At 33.0% G+C, this 23,223-nt stretch overlaps 1 protein-coding gene across 2 annotated transcripts; it reads left to right on the forward strand.

The window, feature by feature from the left end:
- The first annotated feature begins 3,290 nt into the window (after nt 1-3,290).
- Nucleotides 3,291-21,175, forward strand: Dop1R2 (dopamine receptor 2). Of its 2 annotated transcripts, XR_001940536.1 has the most exons (4): nt 3,291-4,995; nt 16,388-16,472; nt 17,375-17,709; nt 20,307-20,376. XR_001940536.1 is itself a non-coding variant. In XM_018519941.1 (3 exons), the coding sequence occupies exons 1-3, from the start codon at nt 3,791-3,793 to the stop codon at nt 20,424-20,426; spliced, it is 1,410 nt and encodes a 469-aa protein (XP_018375443.1). In that variant the 5' UTR covers nt 3,291-3,790; the 3' UTR covers nt 20,427-21,175. The 2 variants fall into 2 exon arrangements, 1 of the variants encoding a protein (XP_018375443.1); XM_018519941.1 differs by lacking the exon at nt 17,375-17,709 and having other exon boundaries at nt 20,307-21,175.
- Nucleotides 21,176-23,223: the final 2,048 nt, after the last annotated feature.

The raw sequence follows: 23,223 nt of genomic DNA on the forward strand, positions 1-23,223 counted from the left end.
TCTAATCACGTGAAAATATGTAAAAAAAACGAGAATTTATGCATTTATGATGAAAGAAATAGAAATATCAGGTAAATGTTTTAGAATGTTTCTCTTATTTATCGCATCATTAATTCTTTGTAAGTAAATGAAAACACAAAATTAAAGATATTCCGATTAAGTATTTGAAAGTATTAATCTTGTAATATCCGTAAAATTTAGAAAAAAGTACGCTGATATACTAATCATCCCGTATGTTGGGATGCACTCAATGCTTAGATCAATATGCAATTTATTTTTGCTTCAGCGTTATTAAAACAAATTGGTTTAATCATAATTACCGATCTTTTTAAACAAGCAAACATTTTTACTAAAAGACAACTGAATCTTACAAATGCAAAATGAATGAATGTCTAGAGAGTTACAAATGATAATAGACCATTGACACCCACGGATTTCCGGCTTACACGATTATCGTTTGACCAATCTTAGGCAATTTTGCAATTGGCTGCGACGGGATCACAAACGCGAATGTGATATCAAGCCTTGTAAAATTTCTCCCTCCTCCTACTCTACAAAGTTAATTTATATTATAATGTATGTTATTAATAGCGAATAAAAGAGGCAGCGAGGAAAAGAGAGAAACTGAAAATTAATATAGATACACACACATCAAATAAATTATAACAGAATATCCATTACCCCCAACATTTTATGTACTTGTTTTTATTTTTTATATTCTTTGTAAATTGTTATGTGAGAGATTATGTTATTTTTTGTTTTTACCATATATATAATTACATAATTCCATTAATTTTGCGATAACGAAATTATGTGACAATGAACGTTACGTTTTATTATTTAAGTATATTTGAGATCACAAATTGATTGGAAATTAATGCGAAAACAATTTAAAATAATATTATTCTTATTGTTTCGTATAGGAGTTTTGCAAAATATTTATACATTGTATTATTCCCTCCATTTTTCCGTTCAATTTTTCGCTTCCCTGCTCTTGATTCCCTCTTATTCTTTCGATCAGTTACGTAAGTTATCTCTACCCCCTCTTGATCCCTCTGTCGGAATTCTGTAAGTTTCTAAGGAAACAGGGAAAGAGATCACATAGATCTAACTCAACTCTCGTCGAGAAACATGATATAAGGATCACTTTGTTAAGAAATACATTCTTTATTACAAATATGTGTTTATAGAGGCCATTTAACATTGTATTCAACAAAGTCTTATTTTGAATTTGTGTTTCCATAGTATTTACTATATTTATAGATAAATAAGAAAAACAGACTTTTTTAATGTGTAATACGTCTTCCATTTATTAATGAAATTTGAAATATTATTAAAGTAGAAAAGATAAATCCTTAAATTTATGAGAACATTTTAAAATTATCTGCTTCTAATTTGTTAGTTGTGCAAACACTTTTTAAAAAGTATATTTAGTATTTTGAGACTTGAGACATTTCAAAAGAACAGATATTTTTGATTCGCCGTTCCAGAAAAATATTTTCTTCATTAATGAATTGGCCGTTCTGGAAAACTAACTTTTTTTATAGTACTATGTGCATATCGATCGCCATTGGTACTATTCATCCGTAATGACCAAGTTCAACGGCGGCCTTCTTCAACATGGGAGGGGGTTCTACATGTAAGATCGAGTATACATATATTACACTGCTGAAACTAGGGAGGCTACGAGGAGGACGCGAGGGTGCGGGGTCAAAGATGATCGTGATAATCACTCAACGATGAACATCCATAAATAGCCATAGTCGGTGAGCAGTTTATAGACAGTTAACGCTGAAAGAGAATGTCGAAGCGCGCTCTTTGAAACTGATTGTACACGTATGGCATGAGCGAGCCTAATATTAATAATTTTAGTTTGTTGTGATAATTTAATATTAATAGTATGTCATATATTACTTCCATTTCCAACATAACAAAAGGCATGTTTTAATAGTTTACAAACAAATTTAACAACATTTTTCGAAAATTAACTTAGTATTAATTCAAAATAGATAATTTCTTTCGATAAGTTTTTATTTGTCTGTATAAACTCAATATTCAGAGGACAGAAGCAATTTTAGAAAAAAATTTGAGACTCATATGCAAAATATGATGACGCAGCGTGATGGCTTTAATATTACTCTAAAAAAAAGTAGTACGTCAAAGAGGAAGTTCATCGTGTCTCTGATACACAATAGAGTCGCCAATGTTGATCAATAATATAACCGAAGAAATATCACAAGAAAGATCGCTTTAAATTAAATTATATTAATGTATCTTTAATCTCTGTATCATTAATCTGCAACTGCGATTGCAGTCTGCAACGCGAGAGAATAAGACTATCTCTAGCCACTGAATATAGCCACTATTAACCCGGATCCTGTATATTAGGATATATGTAGATAAAACAGAATCTAAGCGCAAACCTAACTAAACTATACTATTATTGGTTTAACTTTACTGAATTGCTTTGATCAAACAGCGATAAATATTTGCACCAATGAAAGCTTAATTTAACCCCTGTTCTCCCTTATTTGGACGCAAAAACATGAATCTTTTTCATATCCTATCACATCCTATTCAGCGCTTTACAACTTTATTTCAAGTTTAGACAGTATGATGAAAAAGTGTTTTTAAAATGAAATTTACTATATTTAGACATTCAGAAAATATTAAGTTACTCTATCTGCTTGGATCACAATGTTGATTTTATTACTTTTACATGTATTTTATTACTTAATTTTTACAACACATTATATACGAATTTTATGTCTAGAAAATATTTTGTTGGTATCTCGTACAATCTATAATATATATCATTTATGCACAGGTAACGGTCTGTTTCTGTAAAATTATTGTCGTCATTTTCATATTTCCGGTACCTTTCAAATACCTAATCAAATTGTCAGAGCGCATACATATGTATATTACCGTTCTATAAAAGTTGCCAACTGTAAAGCATTTGAATGAAAAAAATTCAGATTGATTTTTACATTTATATTAAAAATTTCTAATAATATCAGAAATTTTTATTAGAGCGCACAAGTAATTAGAATTAGATTTGGATTTGGATTATAAAAAAAAAAACTTATTTTGGAAGAAGGAAACAGAAAAAAATCTCTAATTATAAGGAGCTTTCTATTAAAAAAAAGAAGCATTTGTTAAACAGATTGCGATCATTACAATATAACATAAGCGAAATTGCCCAATTTGCCTTTTTTACTTTTACTTTCTTCGTATCTATTTTAAAGGACAAACTTTTACGAGCTTATTTGCTTGTTTCAGATATTTGAAAGAATGATAATCCTAATCGAATGAAAATACTGCTGAAGAAGTAGGAGGAATCTAAACTGTTGATTCTTGATTATGCCTATATGATGATTGTGTTCTATACTTTACTGCATTACTTTAGGATCGCGGTTGAAAAGGACACGTTGTGCCAAATGCTCTTTCATCAGATAGATACATGATAAATATGTTGGGAAAGTTTAACCAAGCTTTATAAGATACAATCAAATCATACAATGACAACTTAGCAAATGTAAAATACAACAGCAACCTTATTAAGAGTCCATCAGAATCATTAAGAGTTGTAATGATTCGAAATATCTTAGCGAGACGAGATGAGAGGACAGACGAAAATGAGAGATCTCGCAAATGTATACGCAATGCCAATGCCCTGACGTTTAGTCGTCTAGGGAAAATTAAGAGGGTCAAGATCCTTGGACAATCGCACGTCAGGGTGATTATGGTCGAAAGACCGTCGTAGTAATACGGCTGCGCACGGTAAAACATGAATGACAGCGAGATCTATCTATTGAACTGGGAAGAAGAGGTACACGCATTAAACAACGAACTTGATAGAAGCTTTTATAACGCGAACTATCCGTCGTTTAATCATACCTATGAGGACCTCTGGGAACTCGCTACGGATCGAATCGGTCTCGCGATCGTTTTATTGCTCTTCTCCGTAGCTACCGTTTTCGGCAACTCGTTAGTGATTCTCGCGGTATTCCGAGAGAGGCATCTGCACACAGCTACAAACTACTTTGTGACTTCATTGGCCTGTGCCGATTGCCTGGTAGGACTGGTAGTGATGCCAATTAGCGCGGTATACGAGGTATTGGAGAACCGTTGGCTGTTCACGACGGACTGGTGTGACGTTTGGCGCTCGCTCGATGTTCTCTTCTCCACCGCGTCCATTCTAAACCTGTGCGTTATTAGTCTAGATCGCTACTGGGCGATTACCGATCCCTTCACGTATCCGACTCGAATGAGTAGAAAACGCGCCGCGATCCTAATCGCTATCGTATGGATTTGTTCGAGTGCGATCTCTTTTCCTGCGATAGCGTGGTGGCGTGCCGTTCGTACTGAGCAAGTGCCCGAAGACAAGTGTCCCTTCACGGAGAATCTCGGTTACCTGATATTCTCGTCGACAATCAGTTTTTACCTGCCGCTATTCGTGATGGTATTCACGTATTACAGAATCTATCGTGCCGCCGTGATACAGACGAGGAGTCTAAAACTCGGTACGAAGCAGGTGATGATGGCCTCGGGCGAGCTCGAACTCACATTGAGGATACATCGAGGCGGTGCAACCACCAACACCGACGCTAGGCATCTTTTTCGCACCGCCTCGAGCACACCCGAAGATCTGCAAGATCTCGAGGAACCGTTAACAGCTCTTCACAACAATGGTCTCACTAGAGTGCCCTCCGCGAGAATCAGCAATAAACAACACCTAGGAAAAAATTTCTCTCTCTCGCGTAAACTCGCCAAGTTCGCCAAGGAGAAAAAGGCGGCAAAGACCCTTGGTATCGTTATGGGTGTATTTATTATTTGCTGGCTACCGTTCTTCGTTGTGAATCTATGGTCGGGATTCTGCACGAGGTGCATATGGCAAGAAGAAATCGTATCTGCGGCCGTCACTTGGCTCGGCTGGATTAACAGCGGAATGAACCCCGTGATATACGCTTGCTGGAGCAGAGATTTTCGTAGGTGAGTTTTTGTGCATCGTTAATTATTTTTCCAAAATCAGAATTGACGAATTAAAATTATTCTTTTTGCATATACTCCGTTCCATTTTTATTTTTCATATTAACGCAATTATTAACATACAATATATTATAATAATTCATTATATCCTTTTAATTAATTATATCAAGTATGTTGTACATGACCGATATCATTACATCAGAGTTTCGCGTACGTCGAAAATGTTCTGTTACGAGTGAGCAAATTCGTACCTACGATACCGAGCAAGTATATCCATCTCTTTAATAGTAGATGCTGCAGCTAATGTGATAGACCAGATAGACATACATACATCATCAGGTTTATCATTATCTTCGTTCGTTCCACATCTACGTTCATACTGTACATAACAAATATAACGTGCTTACATGTCACTATCACGCACCAATTTATGAGCGCGGGATGTAGTTTACAATCAATCACCACGTTCTGACATTACTCGACATCACCAAATTGTCACCGTTATCCTAATACAGATATCTGTTCTATTCCCTACGAATCGTCGTACCAACCAACCACATAGGATATGCTATCAAGCGAACCATCAACTATGTAGAGGGTAATTTTTTTCAAGGAGAGAAAGAAAACCCGTAAAAGAGGGTACTCGTGAGATTCTAGATCGATTTTAAGTCAACCCTGCGGAGCTATCTCCATTTAAAACATATATATAGTCAGGGTATATACAAGGTGTAGGACGTATATACGGTAGGGATTTTCCACGAAGACAGGAAAAGAGAATTTGGCTAGCGGGATTGTGGGTGGATTAGGCGGAGACCCTTTAGCAAATTACTTTTATTCGTCCGCGCGAAATGAGCCTGAAGTTTCAGAAACCGTCCAGTATTTTCTTCTCTCACCTTTACGAGCGCTACCAAAAGGTACTCGTGAAAAGCATTTATCATCTTAAATATCTTCTCGACTTAATAGCAGCTATTAAGAATTTTCTTTATAGTTTCCTTTGCACCAAGTCTTGTGTTGATATATTATACATAAGCTTTTCTTGAAATAACTAGATATATTTACATATATTTACAAAACAAAAAGTAAGAAATAGCAAAACGATGAAACTTAAATTTCTATTAATCTTATTTAACTTTTATTCTATTTAACAGCAATATTATACAATATTAATATGTGATATAATAAATTAAAAGAAAAAACCGTAAAAGAATTTGATAAGTTAATGACAAAGTAGAAACTACAAAAAGAGAAGCTATCATTGCAGCACATATTATCGAAAGAAATAAATATATAAGTATATAACATTTTACAACGTAAATACATTCTTTATATTTTTGAAATAAGAAATTTCGGGAATAAGAAACTATATGCTTAAGAAAACAGGATTTCCGCAAGCAATAGATTAACGCACTGATCTATCGCACCACGTGGACACGTTCGCATGTTAAATCGTGAATCGCGTGCGAAGCAAATTACACTATTCGATGGGGGCGATGTAACACTGACGTTGAATAGATTTGATACGGTTTGGCTGACGCCAAACGACGTTGTGTACAGCAATCCCACGTGTAACTATCACGCTTCACGGATATTTACTCCATGCATACAGGTAAATGTAAAATCAATAGACCGCGTGCTTTCTTTATGGTATACAAGGCTGTGAGGACCTATCTTCTAGGTCGTAAAATGGATAGTTCGATCGTTCCAAACAAGCGGATATTAATAAAAGAAACAATTGCGACTTTGTACGTGAAAAGAAATCGACAATTTTAAAAGACAATGAGCTCAACAATAACAACAAGACAAAACGAAGATGACTCACTGATTTATTGCTTATAGAAAAGTAGCCGTTTTATCCAAACAAAAGAATCCAGGGCAACCTATTGCATTGATCCATATCCTACGTTTCCTGAAACACCTCCGCATTGAGTTAATTATAATCAAGCCGCGTTTAGACAGAGTCTAGATAATCCTTTCTCCAATATCTTTAATATGCAATATGTAAAATTCCAAGTATAGACAACGCTCGATTATAGCGAATCTTCATTAAATGGTGTAAACTAGTTATGATAATCAACGATTAATTTTGCCGAAATAACCAATCAGATGCCTGTCAAACGACAATAATATCGCATCTAATAACGTGGAATTACATCTCGATATTAGCTATAAACTCATAACTCTGATTACATTATTACACCAACTCTGATCCATTATTATTGATTGCACAACCGATAGAACGTTAACCGATAAAAGTTTGAATTGACTAAATTTTTAACTTACTGTGTAATTTACTGCAACTTGTTGTTTATCTTGTAGAGGACAATACATTTGCGAGAGTTTCTCATTAAATTAACGAGAAGACCTTTCGAGTATGATGTAATTAAAAGTTTCTACAAGTATACAGAGAGAATGCGAATCTAGGTACACGTTCCATTCCGCTTCAGCTAAAATAGATGTGGATTCTTCCGAGACTTTCCATGATGAAACAAATTATAAAAAGTAATAAAATAAAATAAAAAGATTTTGTACACTGAGATTCAAAATACACAGAAAACACTGAAAAGTTAATTCAAAATATTTAAATTATTCAAGAATTTAAAAATCATAGCGTTATTTAAAAAGATTAAAAATGTACGAATTGGTCGCATTCAAACAAAAGCGGCATTACTAGCGGAAGAATAATCTGCCTCTCCGAGTTCGTAAAATCTCAAATTTCACATTTTCAAACTTTTACTTCACATCATATATCGCATGGATTATTTTATCTCTCTGTCAACGCTACTTTGTCTACATTTCTATAAGCTAACATTAAAAAAAAGTCTATTGCGTTCCAACAAATAATCTGTGATAAAACATGAAAACGATGCACAAAGACAAGGTTATTACTCTATCATTTTGATCTATCACTGTATAAAACTGTATTTATCTACAATATTACATTTTAAACTTATTTTTCTTTTCATTTGGCACATCTACTTTTTCTTACGCATAGGTGTACTTTTTGTTCTTTTTTCTTATGATACGTTTGGTGTGCGTGCGTGCGTGCGTGCGTGCGTGCGTTTGTGTGTGTGCGTTTGTGTGTGTGTGCGTTTGTGTGTGTGTGTGTGTGTGTGTGTGTGTGTGTGTGTGTGTGTGTGTGTGTGTGTGTGTGTGTGTGTGTGTGTGTGTGTGTGTGTGTAATTGTATGTAAGATATGAGAAATAGGCATTTAATAAATTTTAACAAAAAATTTGATAATATATACATATATATCACTATAATAAATTCACATTACGTATTACGTTATACGTGTATCAAGATCGATCGATTAAATAAAAATGAATTGCAATGTACAATACCGAGGTTGAAGAAAAGTTCAATAAAACTGTCAACATATTAAAAAAAAACAATACATATTGATATAAAAGAAGATACAAATCAGAGTTTGTCTAAATTTAAAAGAAAGAAAAAAGGAAAAGGAAGATAGCAGACAATATTCTATTAACTAGTGGACTGAGCAAAAACCCGGTCACCAATCCCATAAAAACATTCCGAATTCAATGATAACCGATCTTTCGTTACTGTTTCGTAAATTAGCATCATCCACGTTTCGTTTTTCGAATTTTGAATAATACACGTTTTATCTTTTCTATTTGATATTTGATATAGCCAGCATAAATTTGTGTACAATAGCGCATTACATTTTATATATGTATTGTATTACATTTTATCCTAAGATATAATAGCTTGATTTTTAAATGACAATAAAATTGCGAATAATTTCATTTCGCTGCTATTTAATTACTTTGATATTATATTTTGTATTCTAACTGATCGAAAAGAAAGTATTGCGCGGTATGTGTTTCTTTTCAAGAACATGAAAGTTTAAAGGGAAACATACTTATTTAATTGACAAATAATTAATTCAGTGATTGCAATTTGTCATAAATATAATATGATGCAATTTATTTATAATAAATAAAAGAAAGGAAAAAAAAGCACAATTCGAGTTTCATTAAAAATGTTTGGAATACTGAAAATTGCGTTAGCAATTATTTTCTCTCTCGAAATTTGAAAAATAAAACTTATTATTTTTGAGATTTTGCAGATTATAAAAATTTTTATTTGTATTTTATTTTATCAAATTTTATATTAAAAATATGAACTGTAGCCATATATATAGCACGATAAAAACCTACGTCTTTCATTATTTTCATTCAACATAATGCAACTGAGAGAACGCAGGCATTATATTATCAACAGTGTACACAGTCCGTAAAAAGAATGAAAAAAATAAACATGTTTTGTAGTAAAATTTTTTGTACGATGTAGTATAGAGAGAACGGTTTAGTTAGTCACTTTTTATAGTTGAATGCCACACCTCATATTATACGTTCATTCTACAATTCGTTCTTTATAAAATCAATAAATCAATAATATTTAGTTCATCGAATTGCTACATATGTATATAACAAAGGGTTAAACTATGGAATTGATTTAATTTTCTAAATAAATTTACATGAGACTTTATATCGTTATATCTTGAATGGATTAAAATCGAAAGGATGCCAAGGTTTGTTAAGTAATTGACTTTTCCTTAACGAGTCCTTTTGCGATCGACGATGCGGAATATCCATGTCGCGAAAAAAAAGATAAAAATGAAAGCGAGATCCATATAAATGGCGCAGTGCATAGCGGCCAAGATCTGGATTCAACATCGTCGAGACGTCGCGTCGCCTCGCTTCCGGCGCCAAAACGTCTGTATATATCTCGCCGTTACTTGTTACTAAAAATGAAGAGACTTGCCTGACTAAAAGCAATAAGTAAAAAAGAGTAGGGACGAAAGCGGAGGGTGGAAGAAAGTAAGATCGCACCAGATCAGGTTTAGTAAATCGTAGCTATAAATTGTAGTTGCGGAGCCCACCCTATAGTACTTTTTGGACTTCCTACTTCTTACTTAACTCCGTTATCTTACAATTAGTTTGATTCTCTATAAACTTTGATTCAGCTTGAATTACATGTTTTCGTAACGCGCAAAATTCGAAGAGAACAGCGTAGATTTGGCTCCGTCGGATACCAAATTGCATATATTCCTACGTATTTTATACAGTCTTTCTTATTCTTTTCGGTTATTCGCTATCGACATTCTCTCGAATTATGCGCGAAATAAATTTTATCAGTTCGATTAATCTTTAAATTTTCACAAATCGCGTGTTCACTCTCAATTCTTACAACTTTTTTTAGCAATTCTTCAAAAATTGTTCACCAGTACTATCTATGAATTAAATATCCAAAATATTTGAATATGTTTTTACTTAAACATTGCTTATAAAACAATGTGCATTATAGATCATTATACATATTAGCATCTAAATAATTAATGTCATTTCATTATAGAATAAAATCACTAAAAAATACAGCGAAATAGTCGAAGGTTTGTTAGTACGTTACGCTGATATTCATTATGATATCGTGACCTCTATTTCCAATATGGTATGTCGCGCACTCCAAATTGCTCTTCGACAGAAATGCATTCGGCGCACGCTTCACTGTCATTAGAACGTAAACTCAACGCCAATAGCTGATTACACGAACATTTGCGCCAATCGGGTATACGGTAGTATACCGTACCTTTCGTCCGCAGTTTGGTTCGTTTTGTCGCTGATATAATGACCCGATGACCGGAAATCACGCTTGGATTCTCTCTGATTAACGATGCCATCTTGCTCTTTGACTTTTTCGCTCGCACAAAAGTCCATAGAATATCGTCGAATAATGTCGTACCGTAATCCGATCGTATGATCGATCGTGTAATATGATAGATATAAAAAGGATAGAATTAACTTGTCTTCCTTCCTTCCTGTTGCTTTTCCGTATTAATCAAAGGAGTGACTTTGAACACTAATATACGAAGAAAATAGAAATTGACGTTACACATACCTATACAATACTTTTGTATTACTTCTATTTTATTGATTGAAAATTACAGAAGTTATATATTTTATTGTATACTTATGCTAGAAATTTTATACAATATCTTATTGCTAAGACTATAAAATTCAAAAAAATACGCAGTAATATATTTAAATATTAATTCCCTAAGTTAAAAACAATATATTAATTCGCATGCTTGTATCGAATACTAAATTGACTAGTATTGGGTATGGGAATAAGTTTCCGTCCTTTTTAAATGAAAAAGATGTATTTATTTAAACAAAACAATGCAAAGTAAGTTCATTCAAAGTATGCTCCATCAGAAGCGACAACTTTCCCCCACCTTTCAGGTAATAAACAGATTCCTCGAAGGAAGAAATCTGGTTCTTTTGAAGCGATCCATTTATCAAGCCATTTTTTGATATCTTCATAAGAATTGAATCGCTCTCCAGAAAGGGCCGATAGCATGGACCGGAACATATGGAAATCTGAAGGAGCAATGTCTGGTGAATACGGCGGGTGGGGCAGAATTTCCCACTTCACTCCTTCCAAGTATTTCTTGACGATTTTGCAACTTGTGACATAGCGTTGTCACGTAGCAGAATCAACTTATCGTGCCTATTGTCCCATTCCTATTGTTTTTGTTTCAAAGCTTAGTTCAAACAAATCGCTTCGAACGAATATCAACTATTGGGCTCAAAAGCTTGAACACACCTTTCAAATACATGTATTGCCGTTTTATCAAACACACAAACAGTGCTACTAACGACATCTCTCTAATGGACGGAAACTTATTCCCATGCCAATAATAGAAAATTGCGATCAAAATTGAAATTTTATATACAGGGTGTCCCGAAAGTTTTTGCCAATCGCTTTTATGTAGATAGAACGGACTAAACTAAGTCGAAAAGTCCTCTATCATTTTGCAATTTTCGCAATAGTTAACAAGATATTAATTACTAAAAATTGCAAAATATTGGTCTTAAATAATTTTTTACTCAAATACTATCAACTTTACAGAAAAACTGCAAGAGACAAAAATCATTAATTTTCTTTTCATAAAGTTCTGAGAATTTTCAGAATTCAACTTTTCAATACTGCATTTTCTTATTATTACCAACATGAGAAAATACGGTATTAAAAAATTCTGAAAAAATTCTCAGAACTTTATGAAAAGAAAATAAATGATTTTTGTCTCTTGCAGCTTTTCTAAAAAGTTGATAGTATTTGAGTAAAAAATTATTCAAGACCAATATTTTGCAATTTTTAGTAATTAATATCTTGTTAACTATTAATAAAAGTGATTGGCAAAAACTTTCGAGACACCCTGTATAAGAAAAGCAACACAAAATTTATTTTTAAATAATGTTATTTAAACGTATAATTAATTTTTAATCGGACTGATATGAAAGCATTAACATTTCTATAACATTACCACTGTAAAAATACATAATACTAAAATTTTGGAATGCAATAATGTTAATATTGCATCTATAATATTTTCATTTAAAAAACGTATTCTTTAAAGGTAAATTCTGTCGAAGTATCCAATAACGATCAATCGTATGCAGGATTGGATAAGCGATATCACATTTAATCAAATACGAAATTCGACACGGAATAGTAAAGTAAAAAATAATATTTTTTAATTTTTCGAAACATAAATACTTATAAAAAAGCGTATTTAAATATTGTACTTCATATGTACATATAATAGGCCATGAATTAAGTAACTGTTTAATACATAACGTTTATAAACAATAAGAAGCTTAAAATAGTAAAAATAATATTTTTTTTACCAAAACTATCATTGCTACACATGAAGTTATTGGTAATAATTTCATTTCGACTTTATTGTAACTATTACAAACTTTATTCAATAAAATGAAAATTGTTTACACCAATTTAATAAATCACAGCTAATAATGTTATTACGTAAATTTTAAAATCGACATTTTGCTTTTTAAGTTTTACTCCTTCAACAAAATAAACAGAGAGAGGTTTAATGAAATTAGCCGGGAACTTTTCTAATTAACTCGCCGCGGGGTTATTTTATCTAGGAGACGTAGTTAAATATTCCACGGAATCTCGATAGACTTATTATGAACAGTTAATGAGCCAGGATAGTTATCGTATAACCAAGAAGAAATTTCAACGAATACGTGATAAAAATATTATTCTTAAAACTATCAAACATTAGCAATATCGTCTCATAATGCGCAATTAAAATAAAATATTTATTACGAAATCATGTATGGATAAATAAAATTATACATTACTTCTCTCATATTTCGTTCAACCGAGATAGTCTTATTATAATACGTATGGCATGTTTCAAAGCCATACGTATATGAACCTTTCATAAAACGTCTGGTTTAAAAAAATAGATAAATAAAAGAGATATAGCGGACTTGTGATATTCTACAAATATATTAAACGTCATAATATTATCTAAAATGTAGTAAACGCAAAAGAGTAAATATAAAAAATGCAAGCTTAAACTTTTTTACTGGAAGTTTTATTTTTTAATAAGATGACTTGAAAAGTGTATTTCGAGCATATATGTTCTCGAATTGCATTTTCCAGGCTCGCTACACGTCATATAATAAACAATAAATTATGATGTTCCGGTATTCCATCAAAATTGAAAGAATGGCATAGCATCGTACGAATTTACTGAAACGTTGGATAAAGAAGAGACTCATATGCAACAATTAATAAGATATATTCATGTGTTTAGAATTAAAAGTGTACAATAATCGCAAGATATAATTCAAACAAGTTATCTATTTATATAAAAGCGTTAGAAAATGAATTTATGACAACAATTTGGATGGATAAAAAACAACTTCTATAATCAGCAGGCAGAATCCACCAAGATATCCCATGATCAAAAGGAAGAAGGCCGGTGCGATATCGTCGATATCAAGTTTGGAATTGTTTTCCATTTCCTTGTTGGAATAACTTTGTTGCAATGTTGCCATGTCTGACCAATGTTCCACAAGACCAACTTGAATGAGTATTTGGATCCTGAAATTAAATTCTTTCAAGTATGGAAAACCTTGCCGGGTGACGAAGGCCAATGGATAACTGCCCACAGTTTCTTTTATAATGTGACCGTATCCTATATTAGAACCGCGGTGATGATTTGTCAAGTTCAACATTACGAGAAGAGCTAAACTATCATTTCTTCCCTTCACAATGTCCACGAACTGATTAATATATTCGTGATGGTTCAAAAGACAAAAATTCTTACGAATTATTCGTTCAACGTTATCTCCCATGTCATCGTTATCAGGCGTTTGTAACAAATTCGCGAATTGCTGAGTCCCACCTGTCGTTAATCCTGACTTAGCTATCTCCTCCATAGTCTCTATCTGCATATCCGATGTACTAATTAGATAATCAGCTAACGATCCTAGATATAGTTGCGTAAGAAAAAAACCAAACAAAGTCCAAGATAAAAATTGAATTCTGCTGGAGGTTCTTTTCGGCTGAGACACTGGTATACCGAAAATCAATGCTGTAATATCCAAAAATGTAATTTCACGAATAAAAAATAGTCTTACGAGTCCACCAATAATTAGAACGCAAAATACAGCCCACCAAATAGTCTTGTTGAACGGAGCTATCAAGCCACGTAGAGAAACATTTGTTTCCATCGGTATCATCCACGAAATTTGCACCATACCATAACAAGTAGTATATGTCATTTGTCGGCTTGAATTCCACAAGATACCACCAAACACTAAATCGTTAGTCGCATTATGAAGTCTCAGATATATATCTGCATTCATCGGAATCTCACGTGCCGATTCAATCGACTCTCTGTTCAGCTTGATGTTCAAGTTACTTGCAATTTCTTCCACTATTGAGCCTTCTACTCCACCGAATCTCAAATGGTTAGTGTCGTTTTCGAGAAATGTGAATGGAAAATTATCGAACATTGCCGCATTCACGGTATTAGCACCGAATAATGCTTCTGTTTTATTTGTGAAATTTTGCCATCGAATTGCAATATAAGCTTCCTGTTCACATCTGCCTGAAAGTGCTGGTTCGGCAAGTGCGTACGAATCGTTGGTCCGAACCGAAAGGCTACTGGCGCGCAGAACCGAATCTCCGACTGACGCCAATATCTGGAGCTTAAAAATCGATCGCAGTGACATTTGTTGTACTAGCGTACCAGCTTCTATCAGGAAGCTTTCTTCATCGGCGAACAGATTCGTTAGCACTACTATAAAATCGCAATTGTACTCACAATCATTGACAAAGGAGGAATCGTTCGTTTCGAAAGCGATTCCGTTCTCTAACAGAATAACAACATTTGTCAAAACATCGTATGTTTCTATTTCATTCATCAGACTGACGTTTAATGCGTAAGTAACGCTTGTCACATGTAATTCGTTCATCAACGGTTCTATGACATTGGAAACGTCTTGTAGCACATCAGGTAGTAACAATGAGATTTGTTCCGGATGTTCGAAATATTCTTCGATAAATGTCGCTGTACAAGGTATTAAATAATTTAATGCTTTGTCACATTGATTTTGGCGTTCCGTAAAATTCTTCGAAATAATAGATCGATCGGTTGTACGTTGTGACGATACCGTCGTAACGAAAGTAATGAACATTAGTGTGATAAAAAATACGCAACGTGAATTATCTTGCAGCCGATGAAAGTCAAATTTAGTATTATCCATGTTGTCTGGACTATTGCACTTACAATTAGTCGTTACACGTATTGCATCAACAACTACTTCGAAATATAACGATGCACCGATGCCGAGTAATGTACTACTCGGATACTCAGTTCGCGAAAACGTAATACCATAGATGGAGCAAAGAATGCAAATATCACGTAATACCACGTTCGTGCAATCATTAGAAAGATAATCTGTTTATCGTCCATTTAGCGCGACGTGGACTACTTATCCATTATACCATCGATACATTATACATATGTGCGCGTGCATATATACAAAAATGATATGTATTTGTGTATGGTTTTTTAAAATAATTAAAAATTGAATTATTAACAACGAGACTCTTTATCTAAAATCAGGTATTAAAAAATTCTTTAATAAATAGGTTAAAAAAGGTTTTGAATTCTTTTAAACTACCATATCGAAATGATGCAATGCATATACGAGCATCGATCACACGTGTTACATTTTCATCGATGGTCTTTATGCAAATATTCGTATACACGATACTTGAAAAAAGCAGTCATGCAATCTTGATGTTAAAAGCCACATTTGGCGTCACGACATTGCGTCGTGACATTGCATAACGTAGCACTTATCTACGTCGCCGCGGCGTATAGTGCAAATTTGATTAAGATATTAATTTGCAGGATGCAGGATGATTCATGGCTATACAAAGAAATATAAAAATCATACAAATAAATATTTTATATCATAATATCATTACACCGTTCGCAATTTAATTGACGTTGTAAGACATATCATATTTTTTGTTTCAGAGCTTTCGTAAGAATTCTGTGCTATTGTTGTCCCAGAAAAATGAAACGGCGATATCAGCCAGCATTTAGATGTAAACCAAGTCAGGTGAGTTTAAATTATGTTATATATACACATTTATTGCTTTTTGAATGAATATTAATTTAAAGTAACATTAGAATGTTGAATAGCATAGCCCCAAAATTAATTGTTAATCTGGATCCATTTCTATTTACTGCTAGAACAATCTTGCCTAAATTCATACACGTCTTCTAGTGTTAATGCCCCTCATTAATTACCCTTGCATAAACAATTTAAATTATAAAGGCATTTTATTTACAAATAAAAACAAAAATGTGCACTGAAAAAATCGGAACAGGCATTTTGATTCAAACGAAAAGTATAATGTAATTGAATATTTTACAATTTGTATCAAGAAATATCGAGGAAATTCTACATTTTTAGAAGAAATGCAACTAATTATACGCATGAAACCCTTACTATGACTTAATTAAGTATTAAACCAATTAAAGGAATGTGCACATCAAATATTAAAAATTATGTTAGTGCATTGTTCAAATTAGTTTACTAAGGAAAGATAAAAATTCGAAAAAGAGAAATAAACAATTTCCAAGTTAATAGTAATAGATATTACAACATAGCTGTTAAATAGCACGTACTTGCAATTTCACAGTAAAAAGTGCGGTGAATTATATTGTTAACAAATCATTCCCTCTCTATATAGTTTTGTATAATATAACTACCGCATGATATTTATTAGTAATTTCGTATTAAAATGTTTAAGATACGCGTCACCTATATTCTGTTTAATATGTGCTGACGTAATAATATAATAGAAATGTATATTTTACACTTTCGATAAATAAGCGTCAATAGGAATGCTGAAAGGAGCGAGGCATCACACGTCACAATCTTATTAACAATTCCGACTACAGGGTACTATTAATGCTAACTACTAGGGAACGTATCCAGTATATTGCTTTTTTCAGAAATTCACATCCGGACGATACTACTCCGCGTATTCCCTTCATCACGTACGGGGAAGTCGAGAAAATTCCGGCGAGCAAACCTACATTTAACAACGGAATATCATCGCGAGCTGGTCATCGATCGCTGATCGTGTGGAATCCCTCGAGACCTTTTCTTTATTTCTGTTTATCGCTTATCCTTCGTCCTTAATGCAATATAGACAAAGCAGTATATAGTTTAACTATTGGTAATTCCAAGTAATCACGATCCTCTGTCCGTTTTCCAAAACCCTTATATATCAAAGATCAACGAGCATCAACGAACATCAACGTATTCTTAAGAATATAAATTCTCGGTATGTTTTTACTAGTAAATGTGACATTTGATTTTAAATACTTGCACCTGCACATGGCACTATTCATTATCTAAGGATGCACTTTCTTGATCTATAGATACTTTCCTCGTCCTCGGGTATTCACTTCTGGTAGTTTTCTTGTGAAAGGTGATGTCTCGTATTTTTAATTTCGGTTTACAGACTAGCTATTTCTTCCGAATAATATTATAATACGATCATAACAAAACACACATGTGTTAATACCCATATCAAATTAGAGATTGAGATTGAGATTAAGATTGAATTTGATCAATCAAAACTCTAGTCTGATACGAGCATTAACAATTATAATAATAGAACTATATGTGTGTCAATGCGTCGGGCATCTTGTAATTTTATTTAATATTGCTGTCGCGAATATGAAAGATTTTCCAAACTTTTGTAAACAAAAATAACTGCAAACACGCAAACAGTCGCAAATTTCATAACTTTCAACTAGCAGCAAAATATAGTTTGAATAACAAATCGGAATTTTAATGAAAAACAAAATATACGCGCATATTTATTTTCCTTTCGGTTTTGTAAGGTTTCCCTGTGATATGAAAGCCGACGAACCCAAAAATTATTTTATCTATTTCGTTACATGAAATCTCGTAGATATTTCGTGCAAGATTTCATATATTTATATTTCGAACAAATTACCTCTGAAAATTCGCTTGTGATCAAGGACCATGAAGCGTGCTGTAAAAGTTTGATGACATAAAGAATTTAAGTGCAGATATTAGAAACGCTCGTAATTCTATAAAACGTTCAACTTTTCATTCAAACTACTTACTTGAGCACCTAATTTTCATATTTCTACATACGATAAAAAAAACAACTAAAATGCAAACAAATAATTAAAAATTTTAAATATCTTTATAGAATATTTTGATTATCAGAAGTTACATTTATGCAACGTATACGAGAGTATAAGGAATTGATGACGGTGATAAACGTGTGGCGATCATAAATCATCCAGTACTCGCGTAATTACACATACCAAAAGACAAGATATTATATCGTGGATATAAAGTAAAATTGATATATATCCGCGTTTGAAAAATCTAAAATAAACGTGCGACCTCGTGCTATCTCCAATAACCTACATAGATACTTTTAGTTTCGCGGTCGCGTTACCAGAAGGAGAGTCGCGGACACACGGGATATATTGGATAAAAGTGGGAGAAGACAAAAATAAGGAGCATCATCTGACCTTGGGGAATTCAACACCCGATAGAACAAACGAGAAAACTCTGATACGGTCACTATCCCATGTGGCAGGATGAGACAGGACAAAAATGTTAAAGCAAACACATGAAACTATACTTTCTTTGTGAATTATTCTTTATTATATAATATATATAGATATACGTAACACCTAAATCTATAAATTTTTTTCTCAAATTAGCACGAAATATACAATAAAGTCTTTTTAACAAATTATTTTTAGCAATATCGATAACATTCGCGAAAATATCGATTACCATCAAAATTGCGTTACTTATCTTATTATTTAAAGGCGAGCAGTCTGGAAATATATAAACACGAATGTTAGGGTATAACGTCCATCCATTTTGACCATTTTATTCACTTTGTCGGTAAACTATAAATTTGAAACTCGACTCGTCCGCATTTGCGGTGGCATTTTTTTCACGGCTGACCGAATATTGAATGATTTGCTTTACGGCCAAGAGCTATCGAAAAACCGTTTAACCACTTAGACCCTCTCCCTATTCAGCTGGGGTTGTCTCTTCGACCGCACTATTCGCACGATTCGGCGCAAAGCCATGTGTATACGGGGTATGAGCGTGAAGTGTAAAGCTTGTCGCTGATCCGTGGCGACCTTTAAAGGGAAGCAACGAGCGCGGAGAGATTGGTTGCGTTTGAGGCGAAGCCGATGGATCGATTGTCCCTAGGACGACGACAGGAGAGCTGGTCGTCCCGTCGAATAAATTAAAGTGTTCGGTTTCCATAGAAAACAAACGCAGAATCTGCAAGAAAATATAATACAAACTTAACGGTTATAAATTGAAAACTCCTACTCCTTATTGAAGATAAAAGTAGAATGGAACGGTGAGATTTATTGTGAGACATATCTGGATTTGTCGAGTCGTCTCACAAATTAAATTATTACAAATTTGTACTACCATAAATGTCGACTGTCAATGATAATCCATAGCTTTTTATTTCTCACGCACTAAGCACTCGCGAATGGCGGACACGTTAATTTTTAAGAGTAAAAGACAAAAAATGTGTGTTATTGGAATATAGAGTACATTGTAATGATAAAGCACGAACAGTCGAAACAGCCGAATGCAAAAAATTCTATCTGTGTAAATTCACTGCTTTGTTAGTTATCGAAAATCTATTTCTGTCCCAATCGAAAGATACATGTATGTATGTATGTATGTTTCTAGAGAAGTAAAGGAGAAAATATAACAAGTTTATATATTATAAAATATGTAAAACCTAACTGTTAATTGGTAATACTTCGGCTCTTGTCGCGGTGAATCATTCTTAAAATATAGCAAACAATTAACGTGATAAAAACGTTAATTGCAATTCTTTTGTTTCAGTATATCTCCGGAATGGCAACGGGAGGACAAGCGAGTAATGTGAGCTATAGTAGCGTCAGTCAGAGCAGCGACGGTGGCATATGCCCGCCCGGAAGTGGTCTCCCTAGCAGCGGTATGTGACGACACACAACGGCCCGAACGGGGGGGCCACGTCGAGAACGAGCGATTCGATTCCGTGATGCGTGAGTAAATCAAACGTGATCCGAAAAATTAACTTTCAAAAAACTGAAAAACATCGTTCCGTGCGACTTGAACTCATCGCGCCTGAAAAATATCAAGAGAAATCATCTCGAATACAGTGCTCCAATATACTCCAAGACTACGATTTATCATCACCAAGACGGGGCAGAAAGGAGAAACATCGTTAGCGATGTAACAACAACTCCGCGAATGAATATAGATCACGAAATATGTATAGGAAGCATGTACTTAACAGGATTTTTCGTAACAGCTGCTTTCATATCATCACGATTAAAATAAATTGTTGGACTTTCGCTCGCATAATCGTACTAACGAGCAAATTAATACCTTGCGGATATATAGATATATATATTCTATTCAGTCACCCCACGCGAGCTCTTGAAGAAAAGTTCATAAAAAGCAGCGTGGGGTAAAATCCGGCTACGATTACGACTTGGTCAGCTCTGGGCACAATGCGCCGCAAGAGACCGAACTTATAAATCTTCTATTTGTGTTAGAAAGATCTTCCAGGAAAAATATCCTCTTACATGTGCAATTTTAAAACACGCGCAATCTCTCGTAATTTCTCATCTAAACATTGGCTACATCGACAATAGATTAATGCTATTATACTGATTAACAATCTTTGTCAAATTATTATTAACGATATTAACGATAAAATTATAACGTAAAAACAATTGATATGAAATTATAAATAACAATCGCTAGTACATGATTCTTTATCTAACTCTTTCTAATACCGTTGGTGCACGTTTAAAGCTAATCGTGTAAATTGGATATCCGTGACAAATTAGATAGTACGACTATTTGATGGAACTGTTCGATAGAAAAGACAGCGCGCGCGCGTCGTGTGTGTGTGTGTGTGTGTGTCTCGTTTGTGGATTACATGCTACATCCATCTTTCTTTCAAACAAGAATTTTCTTTATGAAATGTATATACTGTAGACTTCATTGTGTCTTCTTCATAAATGTACATATACAAATAGTTTTGCAAAACAAACTAGTCATGTATATTAAATAGCCTTAAAGATAGAAAAAGGGTTAGAGGAAAAGGCAATATTTTAATTGGTTGCATTTTATTAAAAACTCTAGATGAAAGGTCTATCAATCCGGTTTTTTAAAAAAACAACTTAATTATATTACATTTCCACAGTACATTCTTTTCGTGATAGTAATCCTCATTGTAATGTCTATTTCCTAGATTGCCCTGTTTCATGTTAATTAACGCATTCACACAATTCTTCTGATAAGCAATAAAAGTATCAAAAAAATTTCTATACAAAAAAGAACTACAACAATATTCCTGTTGCAATAAATAAAAAGAAATTATCCTTTAATTAATAATTTAAAAACATTTATAAATTCTATAAGATATTTCTCAGAAAGTCTCTCTAAAAACTAAACATGATTTTTTATTTTAAAACATGCAAAGCATAATTATCCCTGTCTTTACATAAAGTAAGAGGTTATTTTAAGAAATGTATCATAATATTTTTGTAAAAAATCTCTTATTAAATTCAAAAGAATACTCTCTAAATTTATACACGTTTCTTTGCCATTGAAGATAATTAAATTGGTTTTTGTCTATGTAATAGCGACTACGGGACCAAAAGGTTTTAATCTCTAACTTTTTTTCTATTGCTAATATTTTTCGAAATACATGACTTTTTTGCTTTCTCCGTAAAATGCCTTGCAGATATAAAATATCTGTGAAGACTATTCAAAATATATTTATATAAACATTTCGTGATTAACACGTTACAAGACTAATTAATGCTATTAAACGTTTTATCGAGAAACATTACAATGTAATAAATCAATTCTAACAATCAGGAAAGAGTAAACATAATAACTGATAGATCTGGAACAAATATAATGAAATGATATAATATATTAACACAGTTTCATGTGAAATCAGTGAAATCCATTTTACTATTTTCATTTTAAAAAAATTAAAACAAAAATGAATCATCATTTTCATTACTAGCTTGTAATGTAAGCATTCCAATGACTGGCAATAGATAATATTATAGGTATATGTGTTGTGCGTGGAGTTGACGATAATATTTTAGCTTTTAAATTATCATACCTAGTGTTTCATTTAATTTTGCTATGCACATAACTATTAATCGAAAATGCATATTATATTAAATTTAACAAAGTAGCGAATGTCCTAATTCTCCTTTTCTGAGCTTCCGACATTTTTCTACTCGACATTATCTGCGCTTAGCCGTTATATCTAAAGAATGTTTTTTTTTAACTTTATTTTAAATCTTCCACATAAATTAATAGTGTTTAATGGACTAATAATTAAATTTTAGTGGAACAATTCGTTTAGATTAAAAGTCTGAAATGACAAGTCAACATATAAAAAAATATCTAAAACATGACAAAAAGTCATACGATCGCTCTTTCAGGGAATACACGCCTTTTTTTCTTTGATTCCATAAATATCATCTAAATATCATCTAAATATCATAAACTCTGTTATGACAAATAAATAAATCTTTACTTTTTGAATAAATATAGTCTTCTATGTACATCAGGGGTACAAAATCTATTTAGAATCTTTCAAGACTGCACGTCAGTACCTCCAAAAAATGTGTCTGTGTAACGTATTGTCCTTTATAATAAAATAATAAAAGTATAATTCCTACTATTGCATTTTTTACTTACTTTCCCATATACACACTTCCTTCTGTCCTAAATAAGGGGA

The sequence above is a fragment of the Trachymyrmex cornetzi genome, unplaced genomic scaffold (assembly GCF_001594075.2).
Source record: "Trachymyrmex cornetzi isolate Tcor2-1 unplaced genomic scaffold, Tcor1.1 scaffold857, whole genome shotgun sequence".
Classification (NCBI taxonomy): domain Eukaryota; kingdom Metazoa; phylum Arthropoda; class Insecta; order Hymenoptera; family Formicidae; genus Trachymyrmex; species Trachymyrmex cornetzi.

Coding starts and splice junctions, on each gene's coding strand:
- Dop1R2 (XM_018519941.1), top strand. CDS start 3,791: ATGAATGACAGCGAGATCTATCTATTGAACTGGGAAGAAGAGGTACAC. Junction 4,996..16,387: donor TGGAGCAGAGATTTTCGTAG/GTGAGTTTTTGT, acceptor TTTTTGTTTCAG/AGCTTTCGTAAGAATTCTGT. Junction 16,473..20,306: donor TTAGATGTAAACCAAGTCAG/GTGAGTTTAAAT, acceptor CTTTTGTTTCAG/TATATCTCCGGAATGGCAAC.